Here is a 27,988-nt window from a genome sequence, read left to right as displayed (position 1 = left end):
AAATCCACATCAATTCTGGTGCATGTGGGCCTCCCTAACAGCACGGCTCATAGAGGGGGGTCCTAAGCCTTGAACTCTTTATCAATTCCATGTGCTCTAATCTGACATGTGGGCAGGGCTTGTCTTCATGAGATTGTTCAGGGTTAGAAAAACAAGGCTGCTTTCTTCTTTAAACAGCGCCACAGCCGTCAACTGGTTGGATGTGTTATTGCAGCTCAGCCCCATTGACTACAATAAAACTGAGGAGCAATACCACATATGGACAGGTGTGGTGCCCTGTTAGGAAGAAAGCAGCCATGTTTTTCTAATTCCATATGATCTCTTTAATTTTGCATAAAATATTCTGTAACTTAGTCATGTGGCGTCACAAGATAAATACAATTAACAGTCTTCAGAATAGAGATAATCGCTGTCCGGACTAAACAAAACCAGAAGGATGTTTGGCCGGCCACGAATGAGGAATAAAAATGAAATCACTAACAATCTGTAAATTCTTTGCTTTACAGTTTTTGTACAAAGTTTCTTAACTTTTCATTTTCGCTGTGAATTAAATGTGGAATTTCACTTAAACAATTTTCCTATGTTTCCAGCCTCAGACACATCATCTGAGTCTAATAGCGCCAAAGCCTAACGGTGAGTGATAATGTCTCATATAAATGCTGTCGCCGTGTAATTAAATGTGAAATGTGCTGCTGCGTAGGACATCCAGGAAAGCACTGTGTGTTTTTGACTGAATGCTAGAAGTTCAGCTCTTGGAGGGGTTTGTTGACAGTTTTCAATGAAAACCAGCTTGGCACAAGAACATGGCTAAGGCCAGTGTAAAGTATGTAGAGTAATATCGAATATCTATAGTTATGTCCATTACATATCCACTATAAGAACCGCTGCTCCGAGCTGTTGTGTCCTTTATAATATGTTGCTTCCTACTTTCTGCTGTAATAAAACTTGTACATATTATTATATTGTGGTGTTTCCTGTGTTATAGAAGGGTATTGGGCATTTAGGATATTATTACACCCCTACAATGACCTCTGATGGGAATGTTTTCTACTATTTTGTCATTACAGAACCGGACAAGTTTTTTTTCTGGATGCAACAAATCTCAGCTATAAATCCGTCATTATATCCTTGTGTGTAATATAAAGGGAACCTGCCGGATACAATAATCTGAGTCTGCAGCCGAATCCTCGTATAAGACAGCCTCGCAGGCAATATCACCCACAGAAACCTCTCCAAAAGCTGAAGAAAGTGGAAGTTCCTAAATTCTTCCACCTCAGTCCTCCAGAGAGGTCACTATACTACTGAGATCTGTAGTGTTCATCGTCCAGCCGGTGCCGGACGGCTCACTGATATGATAGGACACTGATGTAAATATTCATCTGATAACTTCCTAATAATCACTGTGCTGTCAGGGTGCCACCTGAGGTCCCCACTACCTGGTCTTGGCCATTTCTGTCTGAGGACAGATCAGAAGGAGGGGTAGTTTGTGTGTGTGGAAAGGTCTTAAAAGAAGCTGATTTAAAGGGCTTGTCCCAACTTGACCTTTGACCCTATGCTCTGCTACAACACACGGATATCATATAAGGTGGCTCCTTAGGGCTCTGGAGACTACGTCCGTTTTGGGTGGAGTTGATAAAAAATATGCCAGCTCCAACCTCAAAATAAAAATGTTATATATTAGCGTATAATAATCCTGATATCACCATTTCACTGCAGTACATGTATTACTATTTATTATACATGCACCATTTATGAAGGAGTCAAAACCAGAGTCAAACATTTGGCCAACTGCCTCCACAGCCCTTACTGAGAAGCCCCTATATCAGCCATAAAGGAAAGATCCGCTGCAGGGAAATGTGTGACACCAGCAGATCTCCCAGCAATAATGGCTGATCATCGGTGGTTTCAGCCGTCGGACCGGGAGATCAGCTTTCCTGGGAGAATTCCTTTATTAGATGGGCTAATAAGAGGATCCGACAGTAAATGACTTGACATTTGTGATAATTTGTGATACGGCAGGTTTTCTTCTCTTGTTCTTCTGATCTTTCCTTTACATGGGCTTGATGATTGTAATAAGGTTTCGGGGTTCTGGCTTACAGGTTTCAGTGTCTTACTTATTTGCAATAAAAGTGCATTACATTATATGGCAGACCAGCTTATATAATATTATATGGTGGATCGGTCTATATAATATGTCGCTTTATTTCAGGCTTTTCATATCTTCAGTGAGGATTTAATTTTATTGTAGTTCATGTTTTGCTGTAATTTAGTTGATTTGTATTTGTCCAGTAAAGTGCAGTTATCCGTTCTTCCATATTACACGGGGGAATATCTGGTGTAAATACACTAAAGTGGTGTTCATCATCCCTCCACTCCTCACACGGCAGATCCCATACAAGATACGGCTCAGGAGCGCTCCGCACAGATTAGTAATTTCTTATTTACAATACAGGGAACAGAGCTCTTTGCATCTTACGTTCCTGTATGAAGTGGGTGAGTGGGGGTTGGGTTACTTAGGACCCCTGATATCAGTGGACCAGGAGACTAATGAGAGGGCAGTCAGCCATCATTGTGCAGCAGATATTGTTTGCGAGTATGTGGGACTCTTACTGCATTATTTTCACATTGGAAGAGGCAAATTGGCTTCTTGTACACAACATATAGCAGGATTATGTGTCTCCTGTGAAGGAACGAGCTCCGGTTGGGCAGAATGTGACCACTTCTGGGGACAGAAAGTGAGTGTTCAGGGGTGCATGAAAACTCTACAAACCTCACACAGTTCTCATGTTTTCCGGTGACTCCATACATCCGTGCAAATAAAGTCATCCATGTAGCTGCCGTCTTATGGAATGGTTGTCTGATACAAGCAGTAGGTCTGGCTAATGCCATTATATCCCACACTATATACAGGGTTGGACTTGAGTGCCTAGGGCCCACCAGTAAAACTAATACTGGGGGCTCACAGTACAGATACATGCAAATAATAACTCATCGCCATTTGCAAACTCTCAGTCACGAAATTCTCCATATACTTCAATGAAAAGAAAATGGGAAGTGCGGGTTCATGATGGGAGAATAGCGTCCGGTCTCCAGCTGCCCCTAGATGTCATCTTAGCCACTCATGTGTCTATAGAGATAGCCAGTTTATTGTATGGATGTATAGGCCTGCTGAGGTGCTGCCTATCTGTATGTAGTGCAGCAAGTGTACCGGGCCATGTACAACTGGTGTGGCCCACTCTAGGCTCTGGGACCACCGGTGGATTCTCCTGTTCGCTAACTCGATCCTGACTATACATGTATAAGAATAGTCAGCAGACACCCTATAAATTAGATCACTGTCCAGCCATATTGTTGGTTCTTGGATGAACATAATGTAGTCAGCATTCAGAAAGAGGAGATAACAGCACTAAATTTCCAGTTAATAAAGAGTGTAAATCATGAAGAAGTGTGAGATCCCGGACTGCCGGCACCAACCGCTTGTATCACTTCACCCGGAGAATGGGAAAGTTTCACCTGATTTCCCTGCTATGATGACCTTCTGGGCTGCGGTCCATTTTTTTTTTTAAGTGGGGGGGGGGGGGGAAAGAAAAATGGGCCTCGTCATTAAGGGGTCAATTGTTCTCAAGAACTGAACACCCTTGTGAGATTTACAGGTTTCATTTTTCTATGTTATATCCAGATAATTAAAGTGCCCCCCCCCCCCCCCATAATAACGTCTTTGCGGTTTGACACCTCTTCCATCTGCCTTAATAATAAGATTTCAGTTTCTTCTGTTGCTTTTGGTGGCCTATAGAAAACCCCTATCAGTATTTTATTTTGTTCTCCCTGTATTTCTACCCACACAGACGTGTTTATCTCCTACACCTATATCTCCTCGTAGCTTCAGCATTAAGTAGGATTTAATGTACAGACATACCCCTCGCCCTTTCTGGTTGCCACAGTCTCTTCTGAAGAGATTGTAACCCTGTAAGTTCACCGCCCAATCACACTTATCAAGCCATGTTTCCGTTATTTCCACTATATCGTAATGTTCTCCAGACATTCTTGCTTCAAGCTCACCCACTTTACTGATACAACTTGCATTTGTTACCATACATTTTATATGTTCTTTTTGTTTATTATCATTGTTCTACATTTGGTCCTATTAGCTATACTACCAGTTCTAACTGTACCAACTCCACCTTTTGGTAGACTCCCACTCCCATTACTTGGTCCCAGGTCACTGTCTACACTATCTACCCCCCATTTCTCTTGGTGCCCTCCCCCATGGTCCCTAGTTTAAACACTCCTCCAGCCTTCTAGCCATCTTCTGCCCCAGCACAGCTGCACTCTTCCCATTGAGATGCAGCCCATCCCTACAGTAGAGCCTGTAGCCAACAGCAAAGTTAGCCCAGTTCGCCAGGAACCCAAACCCTTCCTTCTTACACCAACTCCAGAGCCACTTGTATACCTCCCTAAGATCCTTCTGTCTTTCTAGTGTGCCAGTTCAGGACTAGCCTCCCTGGTTCTCTTCGCTCTACCCCTTCTAACGGTCACCCAGCAAGCTGCCTGCTCCCCCTGCTCTTCTTGACTACCGTCCTCCCCCTCATCTACCCCAGTGAGTGCCTGCTAAGTGAGCAAACTCCTTTCCATGTTGTCAATGGATCTCAGTGTTGACAGTCGCTCATTTAGATCCAGGACTTCCAAATGTGCGATGAGCACGCATCTTTCTCAGCGGTATGCACCCTTGATCGGCTGATCAAGGACCGCATACATTGCACAAGTAGCACACTGGACAGCATTGCCAAGCATAGAGGACATTCTAATGGGGATCTACAAATTTCCCACAGAAGTAATGACAATTGACTAATCACACTCCGAACACACCTCTACAACCGCACAAGTGTTTTTGTTTTTTTTTCTCTCTCTCTCTCTCTGTCACACACTTTCGCTTCACTTAGACCTCACACACGCTCCCAGACAATCACTTACTACTAACAGACACTGACTTACATACACAGAATATACATATCAGCCCTTGTCAGCAGCCAATGTCGTCTCCCATCAGGTGAAGGCTCAGCATCGGGACTTCACTCTGGCCTCCTGCCGCTCCGGGACCTCATCCTCCCTGCTGGACAGATTCTCCAGCAGCTCCCTCACTCTCCTTGCGGCAAATCTGGTGCCCCCTCGCCCTTCTTCCCTCGCTTCTTGTGACTCATGTCTGACGTCCCTTCTGCTTCCACTTCCCGCATGTAGGCTGGTTGTTCGTTGCTCTTGTGCCCTGCGGCCTTCCTCTAGGCGCTGACTGACCCTGACAGGACAGAACACATATAACACAAAGGCAGACCTATACCGGGGAGTACAGAAACAAAGGAGGTACAAGCTGACAAGGATAAACAGACACAGACTCATGAGGATGACAGACAGCAGGTTACATGAACGGTGGAACAATAAAACACGGGAAGATAGCAAATAACTGCAGGAGCAGCGGCTAAACATGGAGCAATTCTCACAACAACACTGACGCACTGTCAGGAAGGCCTAGGTCGGCTATATAGGGCAGTGATTGGAAAAGGTGCATCAGCTGATGAGGAGTACCAGAAATAATTAACCCTACGAGTGCTGGAAGAGAAGTAGTATAAGTTCAGGGAACAGAGAGCAGGACGACGCCCGCGTCTGCCAGACACAGAGGTTTGTGTCTGAACAGTGCACCTAATCAGTTCTATTGCTTATCTACGATATATTCTGGGGTGTTTGGGGGGGCATCAGTCGTATCACTTATTTACAGTGTATTGTGCAGAGTATGTAGGGGATTAGTTATATCACTTATCTGCTGTGTATTTAGGGTAGTATGAATGGGGATCAGTTATTATATTGCTTATCTGCAATATATTCTGGGGAGTTTGGGAGGAGGCATCAGTTATATCACTTATTTACAGTGCATTCTGGTGAGTATGGAACGGATCAGTTGTTATATCACTGTTCTTGGACAACTGCATGCACTAACACTCTCTCCGCTACGGTGCGTATTAGTACATGAGCCAGTGATTTTTCTTTTTACTATTCAAACTCTGCACAAGTTTGAAAAGAAAAGTGTGGAAGATAGGTCCTGCCCTATCTATTCTCACACACAGAAAAACTACTGTATATACTCGAGTATTAGCCGACCCGAGTATAAGCCGAGTCAGTAAGTTTTTACCAGAAAAAAATGGTAAAACGTATTGGCTCGAGTATAAGCCTAGCTATACTTGAGTATATACTAGGTTAGAAAAAAATACTCCCCTCCCAGCCGGCGTCTGTGTCCCCGATGCAATGGTCTCTTCGGCTGTGCAGCAAGATACTTGAGAATTCTCCCTGCTGTCATCTCCCCGCTCGGCTTTGAATATCCCCGACGTCAGTGCTGTGTAAGGAAGTGCTGTGATTGGATTGAGCAATCATAGCCGGAACTCCATAAACAAATCACAGCCATTCAGTGATGTTATTCACTGAATGGCTGTGAATGATTGCGTGCCGGCTGTGATTGGCTGGCGCTCGATCCAATCACAGCAATTACTTACACAGCGCTGATGTCGGGGAAATTCAAAGCCAAGCGGGGAGAATTCTTAAGCAGCTTGCTGTATCGCCGGGGACACAGATGCCGGCTGGGAGGTGAATATTGCGTTTTCTTTTATACCTCACTCGAGTATAAGCCGAGGGGGGCTTTTTCAGCATGAAAAAATGTGCTGAAAGACTAGACTTATACTCAAGTATATACAGTAGGTGCTAGAAAGATAGGGCAAATATTATCTTTTCTTGCATGTACTATTAACAAGTGAGAATCTCGCTGGTCAAAATAAAACCATTGAAATCAATGGTTTTATTTTGTCCCGTTTTGCAGCATTGACATTCGAGGGAAAAAAACGGGACAAAATCAGGGCAGTTTAAGGAAGCCCTTATCTGCTGTGTATTAATTGAAATCAATTATTGCATATTTATATCAGAGTTGGTGTGGATTTGCTGTGGATTAAAGTGTATTTCATCTATATGCTGTTTCTGATGGATTTTTTTTTAGTGCATCTTTTTTTTCTTTTTTGTTTACACCAGTGAATATATTTTTCTAATTCTGGTAAATGAAAGCTCAGTTTTAGCACATTATCTATGTAGTACGCTTATTTCTGGTACTGTATCTATGTGGTAAGCTTGGTTCTGTTATCGTATTTAATAAATAATACTTTTCTTTATTTGTATAGCGCCAACTTATTCCTCAGCGTATTTATGTAGTAAGCTTGGTTCTAATACCGTATCTATATAGTAAGCTTAGTTCTGTTTGAGTTCTGTCCCAGACAAAATTCAACCATTTCTGTTGGTGATGCCCCTGAATGAGTCTAGTTGTAAGCTGCCCAATATATAGTGCCTACAGAACGGCTCCACCTTTCAGTTTTCTTAATTAATAGTCTACTAATCACTTTTGTGAAAACGGATATGAAAAGTTTCCATAATTCCATGCATGTGGCTGCAGTGTCCCCATAACATTGATGGATACAATCACATGTGGCTATAGTTTCCATGAGCTTGATACAAAAGTTTAAAGGGGTTTTGTCATTAAAAAAAATTCGATACTCCTTCATTCCTCCCCAGGCAGACTACATACCACATCTTCTCACTGATCTTAACCAGTCCCCAGTGTCAGCTCACCGCAAGCCTCTGCTTCTTGTTATGAAGCTTGCATTCCTCACATTCTTCTTCCTGCAGGTCAGTGAAGGTCACGTTCCTGTGACATAGTATTCAGTGGCTAAGAAGGAATGCTGATCTATTGCAGAGATCGCTGCCATGAGCAGCCTCTGAAGTACATCGGCACTCTGTACATTGCAGGAAGGAGACTTTGCGAATGTACGTAACGTCACAGGAATCAGAAGAATCAGCCAGCTGGAGGTGAGGTGACACCCCCACCCCCTATTTTTTGTAATGACAAAACCCCTTTAAGGGCTGGGTTGGCAAAAACGTTTTTTTATCCTTGCCCCCCTCACCTAATTGCCTGTTATACTCTGGAGGTCTCTATGTATTTCAGGCACCTCCCTGCAGTGCAGCCCCCTTTCTGATAATTCTTAGTCAACATCTTGAGACTGTTTTTCTTACTTTCACTTTCAATCAATCCCATGATGCATCAGCACTACATTAGCTGAGGCTATACCATTTTTGCCTGCAAGTGGGTGAGGGGCAGTTTAATTATCATTAGGGCTTCTGTCCTTGGGCATATGTTAACCCTAAGTGACCAAGCCTGTTTGCGCCTTAATGGCCAGACCAAATTTTGGAAATCTGACATGTGTCACTTTGACATAGCATAACTCCGTAAAGGTTTTGCATATCCAAGTGATTCTGACATTGTTTTATCGCCACATGTTGTACTTCATTTGGGTGGTGAAAATAGTCCAATAGAATTTGTGTATATTTATTAAAAGCGCCAAAATTGGGAAAATTTTGAAAAAAATTTCATTTTTTTCACATTTTCAACTGCGATATCTCAAATATGTGCAAACATACTGTACAAATTCTTGATAAGATATATATTTCCATCTGTTTACTTTATTCTGGGCACACATTAGAAAATGTTCAGGTTTTTTTTAACCATTTAAAAGACGTGCAAATTTAACATTGATTTTCAGCATTTTGAGGAACACTTTATTTTCCGGCACCAAGCCAAGATTACAAAGGCTCATAGGTGTCAGAATGATAGATACCCCCACAGATGACCCTATTTTAAAAACTACACCCCTTAATGTATTCACTGAGGGGGGTCGTGAGTATTTTTACCTCACAGATTTTTTTCAGGAATCAATGCAATTTAGAGGAGAAAAAATTAAATTTCATGTTTTTGCAAATATGCCATTTAAAAGATGGGATTTTTTTTTTAGAATGCACATGAAAATGCGTATTTGCACCCAAAATGGATACCCCTGTTTGTCCCGTGTTCAGAAACATACCCATTGTTGCCATAATCTTCTGTCCATATGCACAACGGGGCCCAAACTGAAAAGAGCAGACGGTGACTTTCAGAACAGTCATTTTGCTTGAAGGCGATTTCAGCCCCATTGCCCAATTGTAGACCCCTTGAGCGACCAAAACGATATAGAACCCCAATAAATGACCCCATTTTGAAAACTAGACCCCTTAACAAATTCATCTAGGGGTGTACTGTGTATTTTGACCCCACGGTTTTTGAATGAATCTAAGCAAAGCAGAAGGAAAAAAATTACGATTTTCATTTTTTTGGCAATCATGTCACTTTTAAACCTGTTTTTTTTGTACAGCAAACATAGGGATGAAGACTTTCACCCCAAAATGGATCCCCCTGTTTGTCCCGTGTTCAGAAACATACCCATTGTGGCCCTAAAATTATGTCCGTATTCACAACGGGGCCCAAAACTAAAGGAGCAACCGGTGGCTTTTAGAACAGACATTTTGCGTGAAGGCGTTTTAGGCCCCATTGCAAACTGGTAGAACCCTTGAGCGGCCAAAACGACAGAGGACCCCCACAAATGACCCCATTTTGAAAACTAGACCACTTAACGCATACACCTAGGGGTGTACTGTATATTTTAACCCCACAGTTTTTGAATGAATCTGAGCAAAGCAGATGAAAAAAATTACGATTTTTTATTTTTTTTGGCAGTTGTGTCAATTTAAAAACATTTTTTTTTGTATAGCGTACATAAGAATGAAAAAGTTCACCCCAAAATGGATACCCCCTTTTGAACCGTTTTCAGAGACATACCCATTGTGGCCTTAATATTATGTCTGTATGCACAACGGGACTCAAAAGGAAAGGCGCATCAAACTTCAACTGTGTCTTAACTTTTACGTAATCGCCATTATCTATTGGATAACGGCGATCACGTGACAGGGGACCACTCACTGCGGCCCTCGGTCACTGCTCCAGGCTCTTGGCTACATTTAGTAGCCAGGAGGAAGGAGACTTTGAATTTCCAGGGCCCTCAACAGCTTTTGCGCTTGCGTCCACCATTTTGCTAATGGGCACATGCGCCAAAGTTGGGGAAAGGTCCGTGAATAAAGATCCCGTCGGGGGACATCGCCGGAGGCCTTAGGTAAGTAATTTCACCTCCCCTCACGAATCTGATCTGTGATTGGAGGTGAAATTTTCACTTTTTTTACTTTTACGTGATCGCCGTTTTCAATTGGAAAACGGCGATCACCAGACCAGGAACCATGTTTTGCGGGCCCCGGTGAAATCTCCAGGCTCCTGGCTACATTTGGTAGCCAGGAGCAGGGAGATTTTAAATTACCCTGGCAATCTGCGCCTTTTGCACATGCGTCCGCCATCTTGGCGGCGGGCGCGTGCGCAGAAGCTGTGGTGAAGTCCACGGATAAATGCGGTGCCTTAGGTACGTTATTTCATCTCCCCTCCCGGATATGATCCGTGAGGGAAGATGAAACTTAAACTTCTTTTTCTTTTTTTTTAACTTTTTAAAAACTTTTTTTACTTTACATGATCGCTGCTATCCATTGGATAGCAGCGATCATGTGACGGGGAACCGCATACAGCGGTTCCCAGTGACATCCCTCTGCTCTCGGCTACACATGGGAGCCGGGAGCAGAAGGATTTTTAAATTTTCCGGGCCGCGCGCGCCTTCTGAGCGCTCGCCCGACGTATGACGTCGGGCGTGCATGCGCAGAAGGCGCCGACGGGACCTGGAGGCTGGGACACCGCCGATCATCGGGGCGAAGGCGGGTGAGTACTTTCAGCTGCACCGATGGATCCAATCCACCGGGGCAGCTGAATCTTTCACTTTTTAAAACTTTTTACTAACTTTTATATGATCGCCGGCATTCGGTAAATGCCGGCGATCATGTGACCGGGGGAGGGGATCTGCGGCCTGGAATGGCAGCTCCAGGTTGACGGCTACCTCTGGGAGCCGGCAGCATGGAGCTGTCACGTCCTCAGCTTGCAGGGCCTTAATCCCTGCAGGAAACATATTTCTATGTCCTCAGGGAATAAGGCCCAGCAAGTGAGGACGTAAAAAGACTATGGGCCGGTTGTTAAGGGGTTAACATCAGCTTTGCCGTCAAGTAGTTAGAAGAGACTGCGTATGGCTGAGTGTGCACTGCGCATGCTCGTGTATCACACGGACATGAGCAATGTGACTCTTTTCTTTAATGTTTCAGAGCAGGGATGCATATGAAAAAGCTCCCAAATGCAATAGATTACGTAGCATATACAAAAGTATAGGGCTAACACTGCGTGGTATGCAGAGATGAACAGCATGCTGCCATCTATTTCTTGTATATGTATCGATAAGCAATGGCCACACGCATGTGCATGGATAAGTAGATGTCCATTGACTTCATTCGCCACATATTATGCGTCCATGTGTAATCCGCTGTGAAAACACAGTTATGGACATGATCTTTTCTGTATTCACCTAAATAAGCTACAGAGCACAAGTATACAGTCAGGAGGATGAGCTGTGATCTCCTCTATTATACCTGTGTGACAGGAGCTATGTAATCCTCATCAGTAACTATGGCAGGAGTGTCTGTGCCGCCCTTGCAAGCAGCTTCAGCAATAGCTCCATGTAGGAGCATCACACAGACTGAGAATCTGACTAGAAGATGAATACATAACCCTCAATCAGATCTGAGCTGTCAGAATGAGATCACATGACCGTCTGAGGAGAAAGAAAGGAATAACTAACCAAGGCAGCACTCTGTGACTTATATATACTGGAGGACAGCTGCATCATGAAGGTATATAAATATCACCGGGGTGGCTCGTTATATTCTGCTGGCAAGCAGTGGCGCTCGGTTCAGCTTTGCTTGGATCAACATAAATTCTGACATCAACTACACCATCACTTTTGTCAGCAATCACCAGGGCTGTATGTGCGGGGCTAATGGCGAGCTGCGCCCGAGATTCATGTGCGCGAATCGCATCACACAGACACCCCGCTCGTGTCCTGTGCGATGTGACGGAGACCGCATGTTTGTATGTCATATTCGCATGTGAGACTTGCTAGAAAATAGAACTGCTGGGATTTTATTTTTTTTTTACAAATCCTGCAGCATCATTATGAATAAAGGAACCGACTTGTGCGCCGCGCAATAAAACCGTTCATGTAAATACAGCCTAAGGCCTCCTTCACACGACCATGTGCGTTTTTGCATGAGTGACTCTTTGTCACGCTTGAGTCTCGATCTTAATTTGCGTATTTCCAGTCATTCACCCGGGGCGCTGCTGCGTAAATAGTAAAAAAATACGCAAAAGTGATGGCAAGCAACGATCGGAATAGAACGACAAATTATGCTGAATTTGGGTGAGCTGTCTTTTGTTTAAACATTGTACGCCGGTAACTCCCCCCCCCCCCCCTCACGTTTTGCTGCGTATCACAGACCTATCTTCACACGCCGTATAAAAAAGACTGCCAAAAATTGTTGCGTGTAAGGGGTCAAAACAGACCGTTCAGCTAATGCTTTCTGCCTCCCAATTGGTTTCAGGGTTGAGTACTCAAAGACAACTTAGATGGATGACCACACAGGTATGTGGTTAGCCAAAGAAGAAGTGAAGTTTAATCAAAGAATTACAGATGATATAGAAAAAGGTTTGCTGACGTATTGATTTGATTGCTGCGCATGCCCCAGGCATGCCCAAGGCTACATAACATCTGCAAATTTTAATTGACAATACACATCTTTCAAAGAAGTCTCCTACATGAGCAATGTATCAATGTCCGGTGACAACTGTAACAAAACAAAACATTCCTGGACGCTTATTACTAGAAGGGAGTGAGCTTTCTCAAGGGAAAGGAGATGAGAGAGAGAAAGCTGATAAGGCATATGTGAACATATTCAATGCCAATTATTATAATTGGAATCTAAACATCTTTCTCGGTAAAAGGTGAAATTAATACAGATACATGATTGAAGCAAAACAAGCAAAGAGATACAAAATGGAGTTGCTGTAATCCATTATTAAAGCGTCGGCCCTTACACGTATAAGCTTAAACCTTTAGCAGAAGAAGACGCAAATTATAAACACATAAGTATTCTGTGACATACACTTATCAATTTAAAAGCATAAACGTGAATTAACCCCTCACATTCCCCCGTTTTGGACATGGAGTCAAGACAAGTATGACTCCTAGTCCATAAACACGTGATTCATATCGGCGAAGAGAAAGCTTTTTTTTCAGTACATTTAGAAATACTTGAAATTATAACCTTAATTGCTCTATAAATGCATAATAAAATCATCACAACTTGTAATATACTTTGTAGAATCCCCATAAACCAACCTCCTAAACCAGAAAACCAATTGGCAGGGTTCAAAGAACTAAATGTGTTACCCCACCAGCTATTTCTGGTTTCTGAGTTTTCATTTGTCCATGCAAACAGTTCTTTTGACGGAACAGGAACAGCCAGGAAAGGAAAACCAGTGGCACCAGGTGTGTGTACAAGTCCAACAGTACGTGGTGGTGTCTAACAAGGTGGTTCTGGGCATTGTCCCTTTGCACCCTCTCACAAGGGCGAAGCATGGAGTGAGGAGTCCAAAAGTCCATCAATGAACAAAATGTCCTTCATTTTCCTTCTCATGGGGGGACAAAGGTAGGGCGTGGAAAGTCCATTAGTCCTAAAACAAACAACAACTCCTTCAACCTTTACCACAGTAGGTGCGACCAGCAGGACTCGATAGGGCCCCTCGAGTCTGGGCTCTAGAGATTTCCGGACAAGCCTCTTTACGACCGCCCAATTTCCAGGTAGTAGGGAATAAGATCCCTCTAGGTTGTCTGGGCCTGGAATGGGAGAAAAAGACTAGATTCTGGGTTACCATTAGTTGGTCACACAGGTGCTTTACACATCCGGCTACTATGTCATAGCCCTGCTGTAGGGCTTGTGGATGATACAGCCCCAATCTTGGCATAGAGCCAAACAACACTTCTTTTAACTTAAGCGTACCATTTAGTCTTTTAGCTTTGCCTAAACTCTGCAGGTGTGAAGTGTGTACCTTCGTTTGAGTCAATCACTTCCGGTACCTCGTATCTGCAGGTTGCCTCATTCATCAGCTCCTGCGCGATTACCTGCTTGTTTACTTTGGTAACAGGGTAGGTCTCCGACCTGGAAAGACATCAACAACAACAAGCACGTATTCATACTTCCCAACAAGTGGGAGCTGAGTGTAGTCAATTTGCAATCCCTGAAATGTGTAGAGTGGTCTAGGCAAGTGTTATGTGGCAAATTTACTTCTGCCCTGTTGCTTACGGCAAAGATCATGCAAAATTGGACAAGTGATGATGCAGCAACTACAGAAAACCCAGGAGCCACCCGTCCTTGTTAAAGCGTCGACATCATTGCTGCTTTGAACGGGGTGCTGGATGAGGCAAGCATCGCCACCATGCTGAAGGAGGTGCTAGAAGGCCTGGAGTACCTGCATAAGAACGGCCAGATCCTCAGGGATATTAAGGCTGGAAACATCCTCCTGGGTGAAGACGGTTCTGTGCAGATTGCAGATTTCGGCGTCAGTGCGTTTCTAGCCACAGGAGGCAACATTATCAGGAATAAAGTCAGAAAGACCCTCGTGGGCACGCCATGCCGGACGGCATCGGAGGCGACAGAGCAGACCAGAGGGCACGACCTCAAGGCGGACTTCTGGACCCCCGGTAGGTGTGTCTTTCCGTGCATTCGCTGGGCCATCATAGGGCACAGGGACCGTGGTGGGCAAGTTCTGTTGACTGTTCGCCATTCACCGTCCCATTTCTGCTGCTCCCATATTTAGTTAGTCCATTTGTCTTTTTCTTCATTGCTGGCTTGTAACTGTAAAGTCTTTAGCATATCAAAGTCCAAAGTTTGTATCAAAGTCCAAATTCACATCAAAGTAGTCAAAGTCCAAGGTTTATATCAAAGTCCAAAGTTATTGTTAAATTCTTCTTTTCTTCTTTTCTTCCACGGCTTGAGGGCCGCTGTCTTTGCTGTGTGGTCTGTGATGGTGTTGCCTCTTGCTTCTCTGCTGTAGGAATTGGTGTGAGCTTTCCACTTTGTCACCGCTGCACCATTCTTAACAAGCTGTCTGGCCTTCCATGTTAGGCCGTAGTCATGAGCTATGCCAAATGCATACCAGGAGTCAGTGTAAATGTTTGCCGTCTTACCTTCTACCACTCCACACGCCTCAGTGAGGGCCTGTAACTCCGCTTCCTGTCCTGGGACATGCGGAGGCATTCTGTTTTTAGGACATCTTGTTGCGTGACCACTGCATATCCAGCGTGGAGTCGTCAATCACCCTGGTACCATCTACAAAAACAACTCAGAATATGCATTATTAGGGTGCCTGCACACGAGCAGAATTTCAAGCGCGTGATTTTAGGCACATAATCCGCCCCAGACCGCAGCCAATATACTCCTATGAGGATCCGCAGTTGTCCCCAGACGGACGGATGTGTATCGCGTTTTTTCACGCGAGTGAAAAAATCTGCGACCTGTTCTAATTTTGGTCGGATCATGCGCGTGAAGCCTCCAATACAAGTGAATGGGTGCGTTTTTTCACGCAGTACATCCGGAGTGCAGCTGCGGATGGAGTCACTGGTTGCTATGACTACAGGAAGTAGGCATGGTAGGAGGCGTCCCAGCACACAGCACAGAGCTTCACAGGCACATTTCAACTGCAGATCTGTCCTTTCAGTCCCCTCATCTACCAGAGAGCAGCCAGCAGACACCAGCCAGGGTGCACCCAGTACCTCCTTTTTTTCCTGGGGGGCTCTTCCTCCTCCGTTACCGCAGTACGTCCGAAAAAAGTTACATGGATCAACCATGCCCACAAAGACATCTGCTCACCGGGTGAAAGCATGTTGCCAGAATAATTTAACGGTGCTCGCACAAGCAAGAGGGACAAAACAGAATCTGGGTGTTGTTTTTTAAGCTGTTTTCCAGGGAATGGGCAGTTCTCTAGGGGTTGGGTTTACAATAAGGGTGTCTTCCGGATTTTTCTGCGCGTTTTTTTCCGCAACACATCCGCGTATATCCGCGCGTGATTTTTCACGCATCCGCAGCTATCCGCAAGCACATTTAGGTACCATACGCGCGTGAAAATCCGCGAGTGGAATCCGGAACGCTCGTGTGCAGGCGGCCTTAACAAGGGCTTTCAGTTAACATAAAGAAGAGACAGTGTCTGCAATTGCATCTTCCTGGACATGTGCCAGGGGGTACTGACGGACCAAGGGGGCTAAGAGCTTGTTCCTCTGCGTACGTAAGAGTGAGGACGGGTAGAGGTGTCGCTTGGTCTGCTACCATCCGACATAAGGTCGGGTGACTTTCAGACCCGGGGTGTATACGAGCCTCACCGGATGGGTGAAGTTTGATACAACCTCCCAAGGGTCCCATCACGCAATTCTCAATCTGCTTTCAGGACCTTCCAGCATAAGGAAGAGCGTGAGGTATCGTGACCCTTTAAACATTACCTCAAGCGGTTCAGTTTCTGCCAGCTGAATTGGCACTTCTGAAACCCCTTGCACCGATTACCGCTAGACAATCAGGCTGGTATTCTATTTCAAATAGATCATAACCTTGTAAAAAGGAAAAGAAAAAAAATTAAAAATGTAAAAATAGCTGACCTGCAATACCTAGATCACCTATATCTTCTCTCCCCCCCTTTTGAACTAGGGTACTTAATTGGAAGGGTAACCGAGTTCAAGGTAGTAGCAACAGTGAGAAGAATGACAAGAGCACATTGTAGCTGGATTTGACGGGCCAGAAATAAGTGCTTGGGTTGCACTTGCGTGTATATGCTCCGGGTGTCATGGGGGGGGGGGGGGGTGAGGACCACTAGGGGGAGTTGGTTCAAGACCAACTCCGAAGATTTGTTAACCATTGCCTGTACTGCTGCCACCGCACAAACACATGAGCTCCTCGAGCCACTGGATACAGCTTCATGGAGTAGCATCCAGGTGGCCGTGATTGTCCCCTGTGCTTTTGTGTCAATACTGTCGTCCCCTGGCCAGAAAATTCCGTGCAGAAAAGAATAAAGGATAAAGTGTAAAGGGTGAGAAATGAGCTTCAGGGGTGAGATAGGAAAAAAGGAATGATTGAACGAAAACAAAGTGGACCCATGGGCGGCAGTATGAAAACAAGGCCCAGAAAGGTGCGGAGTTTGGCAGCAGGTGTAAGTACAGGTATGGCCATCCGTACGTTTCTTCTATAGAGCATTCTCAGAGACAGTATAATTGTGACTTGTTGGCAGGCTTCCAAATTATCAGCACACAGCGCCTACATCACACATTAACTCTCATCCGTTCATGCAGTCAAGTCTCATTCAAATATTAGTAAGAGTTCACACAGGACGTAACGCGTATGATGCAACTGTCCTCATCTTGCAAACAAATGCATCCAATCACTTCCACCCCTCCCTGGAATCAGTCAAACTTTAACTGTCTGTAATACCAGAGAAGTATACCAGATTCCACAACACTAATATTTCCCATAAAAAGGAACACACATTTAGCAATTATGCACACGTCCAACCAGTTACAGAACTGACATTTACACAAAGAACAGCAAAACTAATATTCACTGGATTCATTACGGGTTTTATTCTATTCAAGCAAGCAGGGTTACTCGTCCAGTGTTCTCCGCTCTAATCTTTGGCCTTGAGAGGCACGCATTCCTTCTCTGTAAACTCTCACTATACCCCCCTTTCGGAGACAAGGGGGGGGGGGGGCTTGCAGCTGCGGCTTTTCACAAGAAGCACACATTAACCCTTTATCTCTTTCTAATCTTCCATTTTCAAAACCATACAATTCACACAATACATTCAATGTCTGTCTTTCTTCTCTGACTTTGAATTTTTTCTCATCTCTCTCTGGAACAGAACAATCTTATATTTTTGGAAAACAGCCAGAATATCCAGGCTCCAAGCAACAAGAGAAAACTAATATTTCTCTGCACTGACTATGAAACCCAGACGGCAGAGGAATAGTTAAACACATAAAAGAAAGGACAAAATATATAGATTACATAACATGAAGACATACAGACAATATTGGTTATTTGACACATAATTATCCACAGATTCTACATGAACTTGCTTTATGTCCCAAAGGAACACAAGCTATAAAAGAATTCCCTTTTTCTGATAATTACCGTATCTACACGTGCCTTACTCCATCTATCCAACATACATTACCCAACTTTGGCTTATCTCTGAATCTTTTTGAGACTTGTGGGTCTCAGATTCCCAAAATTCTAACTAGCTTTTCTCAACAACTTGCTAGATCCTCTCCTCACGGCTAACTTGCTTTGTCTGTCCTTTGTTATTTCTCTAGCTGTTTCCATATAGGCATACTCCTTGCCTTAAACATTTCTACTATTTCACATGAATTTTTGAGACAGGATTTGTAGCCCCAGTGTCTATAAGGAAGGGCACTTCCTCACTTCATATGGAAGCAGGCTTCAAAGTCTGAGTGCCTCTATCCTCTGTTTCCACGGTAGGGATACTGGGGCAGGATCGCCGGGGCTTATGAAAGCAATCCCTGGCCAGGTGACCTATCTTGCCGCAATTATAACACTTGCGTGTTCCTCTATGGGGTCTGTCCCGGAGCTGGATCTTCCCCTCCTGGTTGCTATAGTATTTGACCGCCACTGCGGGGCGCTCCTCATCCATAGCAAACCCTACTGCCTTTTTATACAAGTCTCTGGGCTTGGCTTGTCGCCAGTCAGGGGTGCATGCTTTTATTTTATCTGCCAATGATGGGCCAATACCTTGCATGAACGCTTCACACATCATTGGGTAGTACACTTCATCTGCACAGAGGGTGAGACCCATGTCTCTAGCCTTTGTTTCTAGTCTGCCAAAATAGCATTCAACGGTTTCATTCTTTTCCCGTCTACACATAGTTAAAGCTGTTTGTTTTTGTAAAGGGTTTTGTTGTCCGCACCTGGGACAATGCCAATAAGGTTTTTCTCTTCGGGGCTCTTGTCTGGCTGGATCAGGCACCGGGGATGCATACACAAGTATGCCCTCATTCCTCAGTTCACAATCCCACCGTTCTACATTTACCTTTCTACTGTATTTGATTATGGCCTCTATTCCTTTATCTAGACCAGCGTCTTTGATAGCTTTCATGTGTTTTGTTCCGTACTGCCGCCAGAACTCATAGTTAAAAGTTTCTGCTCTTTTAAGCCCTATCAGCTTGTAAACTTTACATGAAGAAAAGAAATAAAATCTCAGCGCCTCCAAAGATATATAAAATTATAAATATAAAGGTTGGTGAGTGAAAAACTCACCTGGTGCACAGTGCGCTCCTAATTAAAGAAGCCACCGGCACCCGATATCCAAGTTTGCCTTTAGAAAGATCCTGGTCTTCAATCCTGTGTCTGCAGGAGAGACGTCCCGGGGTGTAAAGCCTTCAGGCTTCCGATATCCAAAGCGGTAAAAAGAAAAAAGCCCCCCGCGCTCCGAGACCAGGAGCTCCGTGACAAAGATTAAATAACTTTTATTGCGACGCGTTTCAACGGTACAAAGCCGTCTTTCTCAAGCATTACATACATATTAAAATACACACCTTTATATACATAAATAAATTAATCCTTACTCACTACACCCGGCTCGGATAGACGCCGCGTCCCGGCGCCATCTTGAAACCACGTGGAGTAATCTAGCATACATTTCACATGATGATGTGTACATCATCTATTTCATAATAAAACAAAACCTTTTCACCATTGTTATGATCTCCATTAAAACCAAATTCCATAGTCAAAAATTGAACTTATTCCGTAAACTTGTATATCAAGCAACATGATAATTACGATATGTTGCTTGATATACAAGTTTACGGAATAAGTTCAATTTTTGACTATGGAATTTGGTTTTAATGGAGATCATAACAATGGTGAAAAGGTTTTGTTTTATTATGAAATAGATGATGTACACATCATCATGTGAAATGTATGCTAGATTACTCCACGTGGTTTCAAGATGGCGCCGGGACGCGGCGTCTATCCGAGCCGGGTGTAGTGAGTAAGGATTAATTTATTTATGTATATAAAGGTGTGTATTTTAATATGTATGTAATGCTTGAGAAAGACGGCTTTGTACCGTTGAAACGCGTCGCAATAAAAGTTATTTAATCTTTGTCACGGAGCTCCTGGTCTCGGAGCGCGGGGGGCTTTTTTCTTTTTACCGCCTTGTAAACTTTACGGGCTTGCTTATAACTGTCCTCCCCCTCTCTCTCCCTAATTATCTCAATAGGGGTCAAGAAAGTCGTAGACTGTCTGGACCCCATACTAATAATTGGACTTGCCATTTTTGATTTACCACAATCACGGAGTAGCGGGTAAATCTGGCGGTCACAATGACCTTTTAGTCCCTTCTGCCATGTCGCGACTGGCAGGACACGAATGTTTACTATGGACTTGATGTCCGCTGTTTCTACCTCAGTCCTTCGGGTAGATCAGGACAGTCCCTTCTGCCAGGTACGCAGCTGGCAGGACACATATGTTCACTTATTAGAAGACCTTTTTATGGAGAGAGAGGAGACCACGGCTCACCTCTATACGCAGCTTTTGTAATCTTATAACAAATTACAGCTAGGAAAATGAGTGCGGCAGTCAAAGTACAACAAAAAGCTATCAGTTCAATGCTTGCAGCAGACAGCATGGCAATATACACATGTGGGTTCTTCCGTCTAGCACGGTTACCAAGAACACCGTAAATAACGGGCAGAAGTATTCTATAAACATGCAGCAACAAACCGTTCTGTCGACACGTGGCTTGAAGTCAGGGGAACTCAGATCTAGAATGGTAAGTCAATGGCTTACCTTACACCGGTGTTTTGTAGATCTGGGGTCCTGTGGCCTCCAGTCTGACTGGTCGGCAGGCAGGGTCGTCAGGTATCGGCTGCAGGTAAGGAGTTAAATTCTGGCCCCACGTTGGGCGCCAAGTAATGTGGGGGGTCAAAACAGACCGTTCAGCTAATGCTGTCTGCCTCCCAATTGGTTTCAGGGTTGAGTACTCAAAGACAACTTAGATGGATGACCACACGGGTATGTGGTTAGCCAAAGAAGAAGTGAAGTTTAATCAAAGAATTACAGATGATATAGAAAAGGTTTGCTGACGTATTGATTTGATTGCTGCGCATGCCCCAGGCATGCCCAAGGCTACATAACATCTGCAAATTTTAATTGACAATACACATCTTTCAAAGAAGTCTCCTACATGAGCAATGTATCAATGTCCGGTGACAACTGTAACAAAACAAAACATTCCTGGACGCTTATTACTAGAAGGGAGTGAGCTTTCTCAAGGGAAAGGAGATGAGAGAGAGAAAGCTGATAAGGCATATGTGAACATATTCAAGGCCAATTATTATAATTGGAATCTAAACATCTTTGTAGGTAAAAGGTGAAATTAATACAGATACATGATTGAAGCAAAACAAGCAAAGAGATACAAAATGGAGTTGCTGTAATCCATTATTAAAGCGTCGGCCCTTACACGTATAAGCTTAAACCTTTAGCAGAAGAAGACGCAAATTATAAACACATAAGTATTCTGTGACATACACTTATCAATTTAAAAGCATAAACGTGAATTAACCCCTCACATGCGTGTCCTTTTTTTTTTCCTTTTTTTTTTCATGCGCTTCAATTTTACGTGGGAAAAAACATTAATCTGAATGAAGCCATTGAAATCCAATGCTTCGTATGGCTGCGTTTTTAGGTGCTTTTTTATTTTATTTTTTATACACGAAATACCTGCGCAAATATGGTCTGAATAAGCCCTAACAGCATGTCTATACGGGGCGAGTCTGTTGTGGATTTATGTACAAGAATACTTCCCCAGCGGAGGTTTTTTTTCTGGGAGATATTCTGTGGATATCCCGCCTGTGTGGACACACCCTGAGGAGTGCGCCATTATGTAGTTCATCCACGCGCTGCTGACTGTAGGGGCAGGTACGGCTGCGGTTCTCGGGTCAGCGGTGATGTATCTCATCCTACGGCCGGACCCCACAGAACCAGCAGACCTCCCTGCACGGCTTATTCCTCATTAGCACCAACTTTTACCTCACATTTTCTTATAAATCTTCATTATTTCTACAAAATCCCAACATGTTACTTTCGCTTTCTCCACCATCTAACCTCTCCAGTCTCACTCTGCCCGGTAACTGATGAGCAGCTGCAGGGGGATTTTTCTATTGGAGGAGAGGATACCTACCATCCAATCAGAGCTGAGCTCCTCCTGGTTTTTGTCGAAGCCTGCAGAGTGTGAGGACGCACTGAAACGTGGCTCCGGAGCCATAGAGGCATTTAAGGCATCTTTTGGCGTTTTACAGCCAGCAAGTGCTTTCCACACTAACAGAGAGAACCCTCCTGCAGTGTGAGGATCATTTAGAGTGGTTTCCCCACGAAATCGGGACATCGGGAGTCTCAGTGCGCTGAGCCAGCACGGAGTCCTGCACGGGAGCGGGGGAGAGGAGAGAGAGCGGTGCGTACAGTGAAGCCTCTGAGGTACTGTTCCTTTGTAGCGGAGGATCCCCGGTGAACTCCTGCCGGCAGCGCCGGCGGAGAGGAACTGAGGAGAGCCAGGAGAACAAGAGCAGCTCACAGGACGCTTCTCCGGACAGTCTCGGAGTCTCGATGCGCTGAGCGCTGAGCGCGGAGCCGGCACGGAGTCCTGCACGGGAACGGGGGAGAGGAGAGAGAGCGGTGCGCACAGAGGAGCCTCTAAGGAACTGTTCCCTTATAGCGGAGGATCCCCGGTGAACCTCTACCGGCAGCGCTGGCGGAGAGGAGCTGAGGAGAGCCCGGAGAACAAGAGCGGCTCACAGGACGCTTCTCCAGACAGCCCCGCGAGCGGGAGCCGCGGCAACAGGCAGGCAGGAGAGAAATCAACGATCACAAAAGCAGTGAGTACCGGAGACCCTGATAAGCCTCCCCACATACCAGGCAATCTCTCCAGGGCTAAGGGATCGTTCATTTTAACCTGAACGCCAGCTCCCCGCCAGCAAACCCGCTTCCCGCCAGAATTTCCCGCCATCCAGCCCCCCCCTCCCTCTTCCCCCACTGTGCCTGCGGCCATTACAGAGAGCAGAAGCCCTATCCTAAAGGAGCTGTCAGCCCAAACGGCACAAGTTTCAGCAAGACAAAGCCTCATTAAAGGGCACTGCCCTAATGTTTTCGGAGCTGGTTTACCCAGCTCCATAACTCTTCCAATTTTTGTAGTCTTCAGACGCACGTGGGCTAACACTGCAACCCACTAAACAATTTTTCATTACTAACAAGCAAATAGCTTACAGGCTTACAGAAAAGAAGAAACCCCTCTAAAAGCATAGTTCAAACCTTCTACGGAACGGTAACACACAGATCTGCGGAAAATTTTTTAGGACTATAGAAATAAGTCTGCCAAAACCGCAAAATTCAATTTTTCATCTGTCATCTTATAACACCATCTTTCCATGGGCTGAAACTCGCCCACAAAGATGACAGGCTGAATTCTAACTAGTGTGGAGGAAGTTGCACCTTGACCTGACCCATAACGCCGGGCACAATAAAATACGCCTGATTCCCGGGATCTTTCTGACCGCCAAACAAACTCCAACAAACCTCTTACAACCGCATGAAATGGTGAAGGGTAGCAGAGATCGCAGTAGCGATCCACCAAATACACCAAGAGGACAAAAAATCAAGTTGACATGCAGAAATTTCTAAAAAAGAAAAGCTTACAATCTCCAAGCGCCACTGCAAAATCGCTTCCCCCACAAAACACCTCTGACCAAGCAACCCTAGACTCAGAGCTAGATGGCGACATGGAAGAAGAAGAGTGTGACCTCAGTGCCCAAATATCCAAATCTTTCCTTCAAAAAGCACTTCTGAAAGTCACCCAACCAATAATGTCTGAACTGGCGGACATCAAAACCGAGTTACAACAAATAGGCCACAGAGTGGAGGACCTGGAAGGTTCATGCTCAGCCATCATAGAACACGCAAAAGCCACCACGCAAGTAGTGGGGGTCCACCGCTCATACCTTGACCGAGCGCTTACCTTAATCGAAGACCAAGAAAACCGTAGCAGGCGCTGCAACATCCGGATAAAAGGTCTACCGGAATCCTGGGCAGCAGAATCCTTACGCAAAGTGGCTGAAGAGATTTTTACAGACTTACTGGGAGAAGAGAGGGTCACTCACATCCAAATCGAAAGAATACACAGAGCAATTAGACCCAAACCAAGAAAGGGAGACCCGCCAAGGGATGTAATCTGCGGCCTGCTCTCCTTCACAGACACAAGTGCCATTTTAAATGCCGCAAGAACTCGCCAGACATTTAAATATAACGATGCGACACTACTCTTCTTCCAAGACATCGCGCCATCCACTCTGGCAAAAAGGCGGATACTGCGACCGCTTCTAGAAGCTCTGAAATCAAAAGGAATTCAATACTCCTGGCTGTTTCCATTTGGCCTAGCAATCAATGATGCAGGACACAGATTGACGGTCAGAACCCCGGAAGATCTCGAGGCGATTTGGCAACAACTGAAAATAGATCCAATAGATATACCTTCCTGGATGCCGACACAATACGATCTAACTATACCACCGCTTCCGGAGGTAGAGCCTTGGAAGTTAACAACAAAGCTCAAATCACCCAGAAGCAAAAAACATGGCGCAAAAACCTCATCCTAGGCCACTTTAAGAGACTTTTCTTCGTTGTTGGAGTGGTGATGGTCTCCCAGAGGAGTGGCGCTGTGGACCAATGAGAGTGAGACTCAGACACGAGACTTTTGCTTTCTGAGTAATAAACGGCCTTCTTCACACTGCCTTCTTCACCAGTAACGTTATTAAAAAAGAGACGTTGGCGGGCTTCCCCTCGCATGACTCAAGTATGCACGAAGGAGTTCTCGTGCTTTCCTCCCCGTGCGCTTCCAGACCAGCATAAGAAGAGGGTATGAGCACCGGATGTTAAAGCAAAGTGTTTTAAGTGAAATCTGTGTGGGCGGAGGTATATTAGCCCTAAATGGTTGGGATTGTGCATGGGGGGGATCGAGCTAGAGGAGTGGGTCCTGTGGCTGGGTGGGGCCTGGGGGTCGTACGGGGGTCGGCCCGCCGGGTTCCCTCCCCGCCCGGGGATCACAGCGCGAGAGCTATTTGATCAAGCTGGCTCACCTGCGTACTCTAGTTATAAGAAGTTCCTAGGCAGAATGTGTCATGTGGGCAACGAAGGATACAGTTGCACTTATTATTGTTTTAAGTTAACGTGCCTTTTTTTTCCTTCTACCTCTCATCTCGTCCACTTTCTGCTGCTCCGACTAGCCTTTCTCCATACCCAGGTTAAGCCAAAACACCAGGACTTTGCCAGTGGAGGGAGGTGCCCACCCAGAGGGCGGAGAAAAATTCTCCAGACGGCACAGGCGGAACTCAGAATAACATCCGACCACGCGCCATCAGGGGAGGCCACACATGTGAGTGAACCTACCACACGCAGAACTCCAACACTCGCCCTTATTCAAGGGCAGCTCCGAGATGAGAAAGACACTGACAGCAGAGACCCGCAAGGGAAGGTTGTCGGGGTGCTTCTGATCCACACAAAACAATCACAGAACATACAACAGTAGACTGGACATATATACCCCAGTCAAGAACCTAACGTTAATTGCAGACCTTCTGCTAACAGTTTAACCCACTTTCCCCTCCACCTTCACTCTCCGCGCAAATCTATACGTATACAGAACCCAGAAATATGTCTGCGAGACATTTTGACAACGCTGATACCCCACAATACAAACAGAAAAAACAACAGAAATACCCCACATCCCCCCAAATGGGTAGCACAACAGTCACCACCTTCAACGCTAAAGGTTTAAACTCCCCTAACAAAAGACACCATATGATATGGCTATTAAGAAAAAATAAAACCAAAATCGCATTCCTTCAAGAGACCCATTTTAAAAGTAACAAGATTCCAACCCTCCCAAAAAACTATTTTAAACAATGGTTCCACAGCTGCAACCCCTCCTCAGCCTCTAAGGGAGTCACTATTGCAATTCACAAAGATCTCCCCTTTCAGTGTGAAAAACAACTAACGGATACAGAGGGACGCTTTATATTCGTTAAAGGCAAAATAAGAGGAGTCCCATACACCCTAGCTAACATCTATGGGCCCAATACGAACCAAACTAAGTGGCTCGCGGATACTCTGCATACACTGAGAGCCTTTGTGGCAGGCCAAGTGATTCTGGGTGGGGATCTAAATGTGACATTAAACCCGTTACTGGACACCTCGAGAGGCAAGTCCCAGGTCTCACAGAGGGCGCTAAAAAAAATTCATTTAGCCTTGCAGGAACTAAATATAACTGACTCTTGGAGATATAGACACCCAGGAGAAAAAGATTTCACATTTTACTCGCACATTCACACCTCACATCAGAGACTCGATTACATTTTTGTGTCAAACAATCTACTAAAAGCAATACACAGTTCCCAAATAGATTGCATAACAATTTCAGATCACGCCCCAATGCACACGAGTTTAAATATATTTTCGAACAACCTAGGGGAATGGAGATGGTCTTTGAACGAGTCGATACTAAGAGAAGAGGAATACAAACAAGAGCTGATAAAAAATCTCTCTGAATTTTTTGAAATTAATTCAAAAGACAACACAAATTCTCCCTTGATATGGGAAACGCACAAGGCTTTCGTGAGAGGCTTATTCATTTCCCTGGGTTCGAAACTTAAGAAACAGAAACAGAAGAAAATAGATGATCTATTAACAAAAATTGCAGTCTTAGAGCGAAAAAGAAAACTAGCACTTGTAGAAAAGGCACAAACCGAACTAAATTCCCTCAGAGATCAATTAAGATCAATCCTTGACAAAAAATTCACTAAATCCTTAGTAGTGTTACTATAAAACACTACTACAAAGTCTGGAACCCCATCTTAGGACTACGTTAAACGCAATTTTGAACGGAGCCACATTTCCCACACAAACGCAGGAGGCCCACATCACCTTAATACATAAAGAAGGCAAAGACCCAACCCTATGTAACAACTACTGCCCAATCTCTCTACTGAACGTAGATATAAAAATCTGGGCAAAAATAATTGCTAATCGCCTGAGCAGAATTATACCCAAACTAGTCTCTGATGAACAGTCAGGATTTGTTAAAGGTAGAGAGGAAAAGGACAACGCCGCCATACTCCTGCACTCGATACAATATGCTAAGAAAAAGAACATCCCCCTAATTTTCCTGGGGATCGATGCTGAAAAAGCTTTCGATAGAGTAAACTGGTCTTTCATGAGAGCGACTCTAGACAAATTTAATTTTCCTTGCCAACTAACCGACGCTATCTTCTCCCTCTACGCAAAACCCTACGCCAGAATAAAAATTAATGATACCCTATCCCAACCATTTAACATAACGAACGGCACGCGCCAGGGATGCCCACTTTCCCCCACACTATTCATCCTTACATTGGAAATTCTCCTTCAGGCGGTTAGACAATCCCCAGAAATTCGAGGCTTGGAGGTTGGAGGGGAGTGTATACAATCTGCTGCATTCGCAGATGATGTGCTATTCCTGATCACAAATCCGGCACAGGGTCTCAATAGCTTAAATCTCCTGCTAGTTGAATATGGCAGCTTCTCTAACCTAAAAGTGAATATAAATAAATCGGTAATACTTAATATTTCACTGCCCCCCCCCCCCACAGGGCAGAAGAAGTGAAGAGATCATCCCCATTTATATGGGCAGATCATTCATTAGACTATTTAGGTATCAAAATTTCAAATAACCTATCCAAACTTTATGAGATCAACTTGGGACCGTTAATAACAGAAATCTCATCACTTCTCACCGCATATAACTTTCCCATAATTTCTTGGTTTGGGAGGAAAAATCTCATTAAAACATACATTCTACCTAAAATCCTATACAAATTACAAATGCTACCAATACACATACCCAAATCCTTCTTCAAGAAAATCAATTCACAATTTTCACGTTTCTTCTGGAAATACAAACGCCCGAGACTGGCAT

The 27,988-nt window shown here is 44.5% G+C and overlaps 1 protein-coding gene and 1 long non-coding RNA gene across 3 annotated transcripts in view; both read left to right on the top strand.

Annotated features, from left to right (window-relative positions):
* Positions 1–2,144, top strand: part of LOC136633340 (class I histocompatibility antigen, F10 alpha chain-like) — a 60,059-nt gene extending 57,915 nt beyond the window's left edge. For both annotated transcript variants that reach the window (XM_066609008.1, XM_066609007.1), the window contains 2 exons: positions 591–633; positions 1,068–2,144. In XM_066609008.1, coding sequence (XP_066465105.1) covers positions 591–631 — 41 coding nt within the window. In that variant the 3' untranslated portion in view covers positions 632–633; positions 1,068–2,144. The remainder of the gene's footprint in view (positions 1–590; positions 634–1,067) is intronic.
* A 270-nt stretch (positions 2,145–2,414) lies between these two features.
* Positions 2,415–27,988, top strand: part of LOC136633344 (uncharacterized) — an 86,610-nt gene continuing 61,036 nt past the window's right edge. The window contains exon 1 of the long non-coding RNA XR_010793259.1: positions 2,415–3,211. This is a non-coding gene — a long non-coding RNA (uncharacterized lncRNA). The remainder of the gene's footprint in view (positions 3,212–27,988) is intronic.

Source organism: Eleutherodactylus coqui, chromosome 6 (genome assembly GCF_035609145.1).
Source record: "Eleutherodactylus coqui strain aEleCoq1 chromosome 6, aEleCoq1.hap1, whole genome shotgun sequence".
NCBI lineage: Eukaryota > Metazoa > Chordata > Amphibia > Anura > Eleutherodactylidae > Eleutherodactylus > Eleutherodactylus coqui.
The sequence above is the reverse complement of the archived record's forward strand: the minus strand, read 5'-3'. Positions and strand labels throughout refer to the sequence as shown.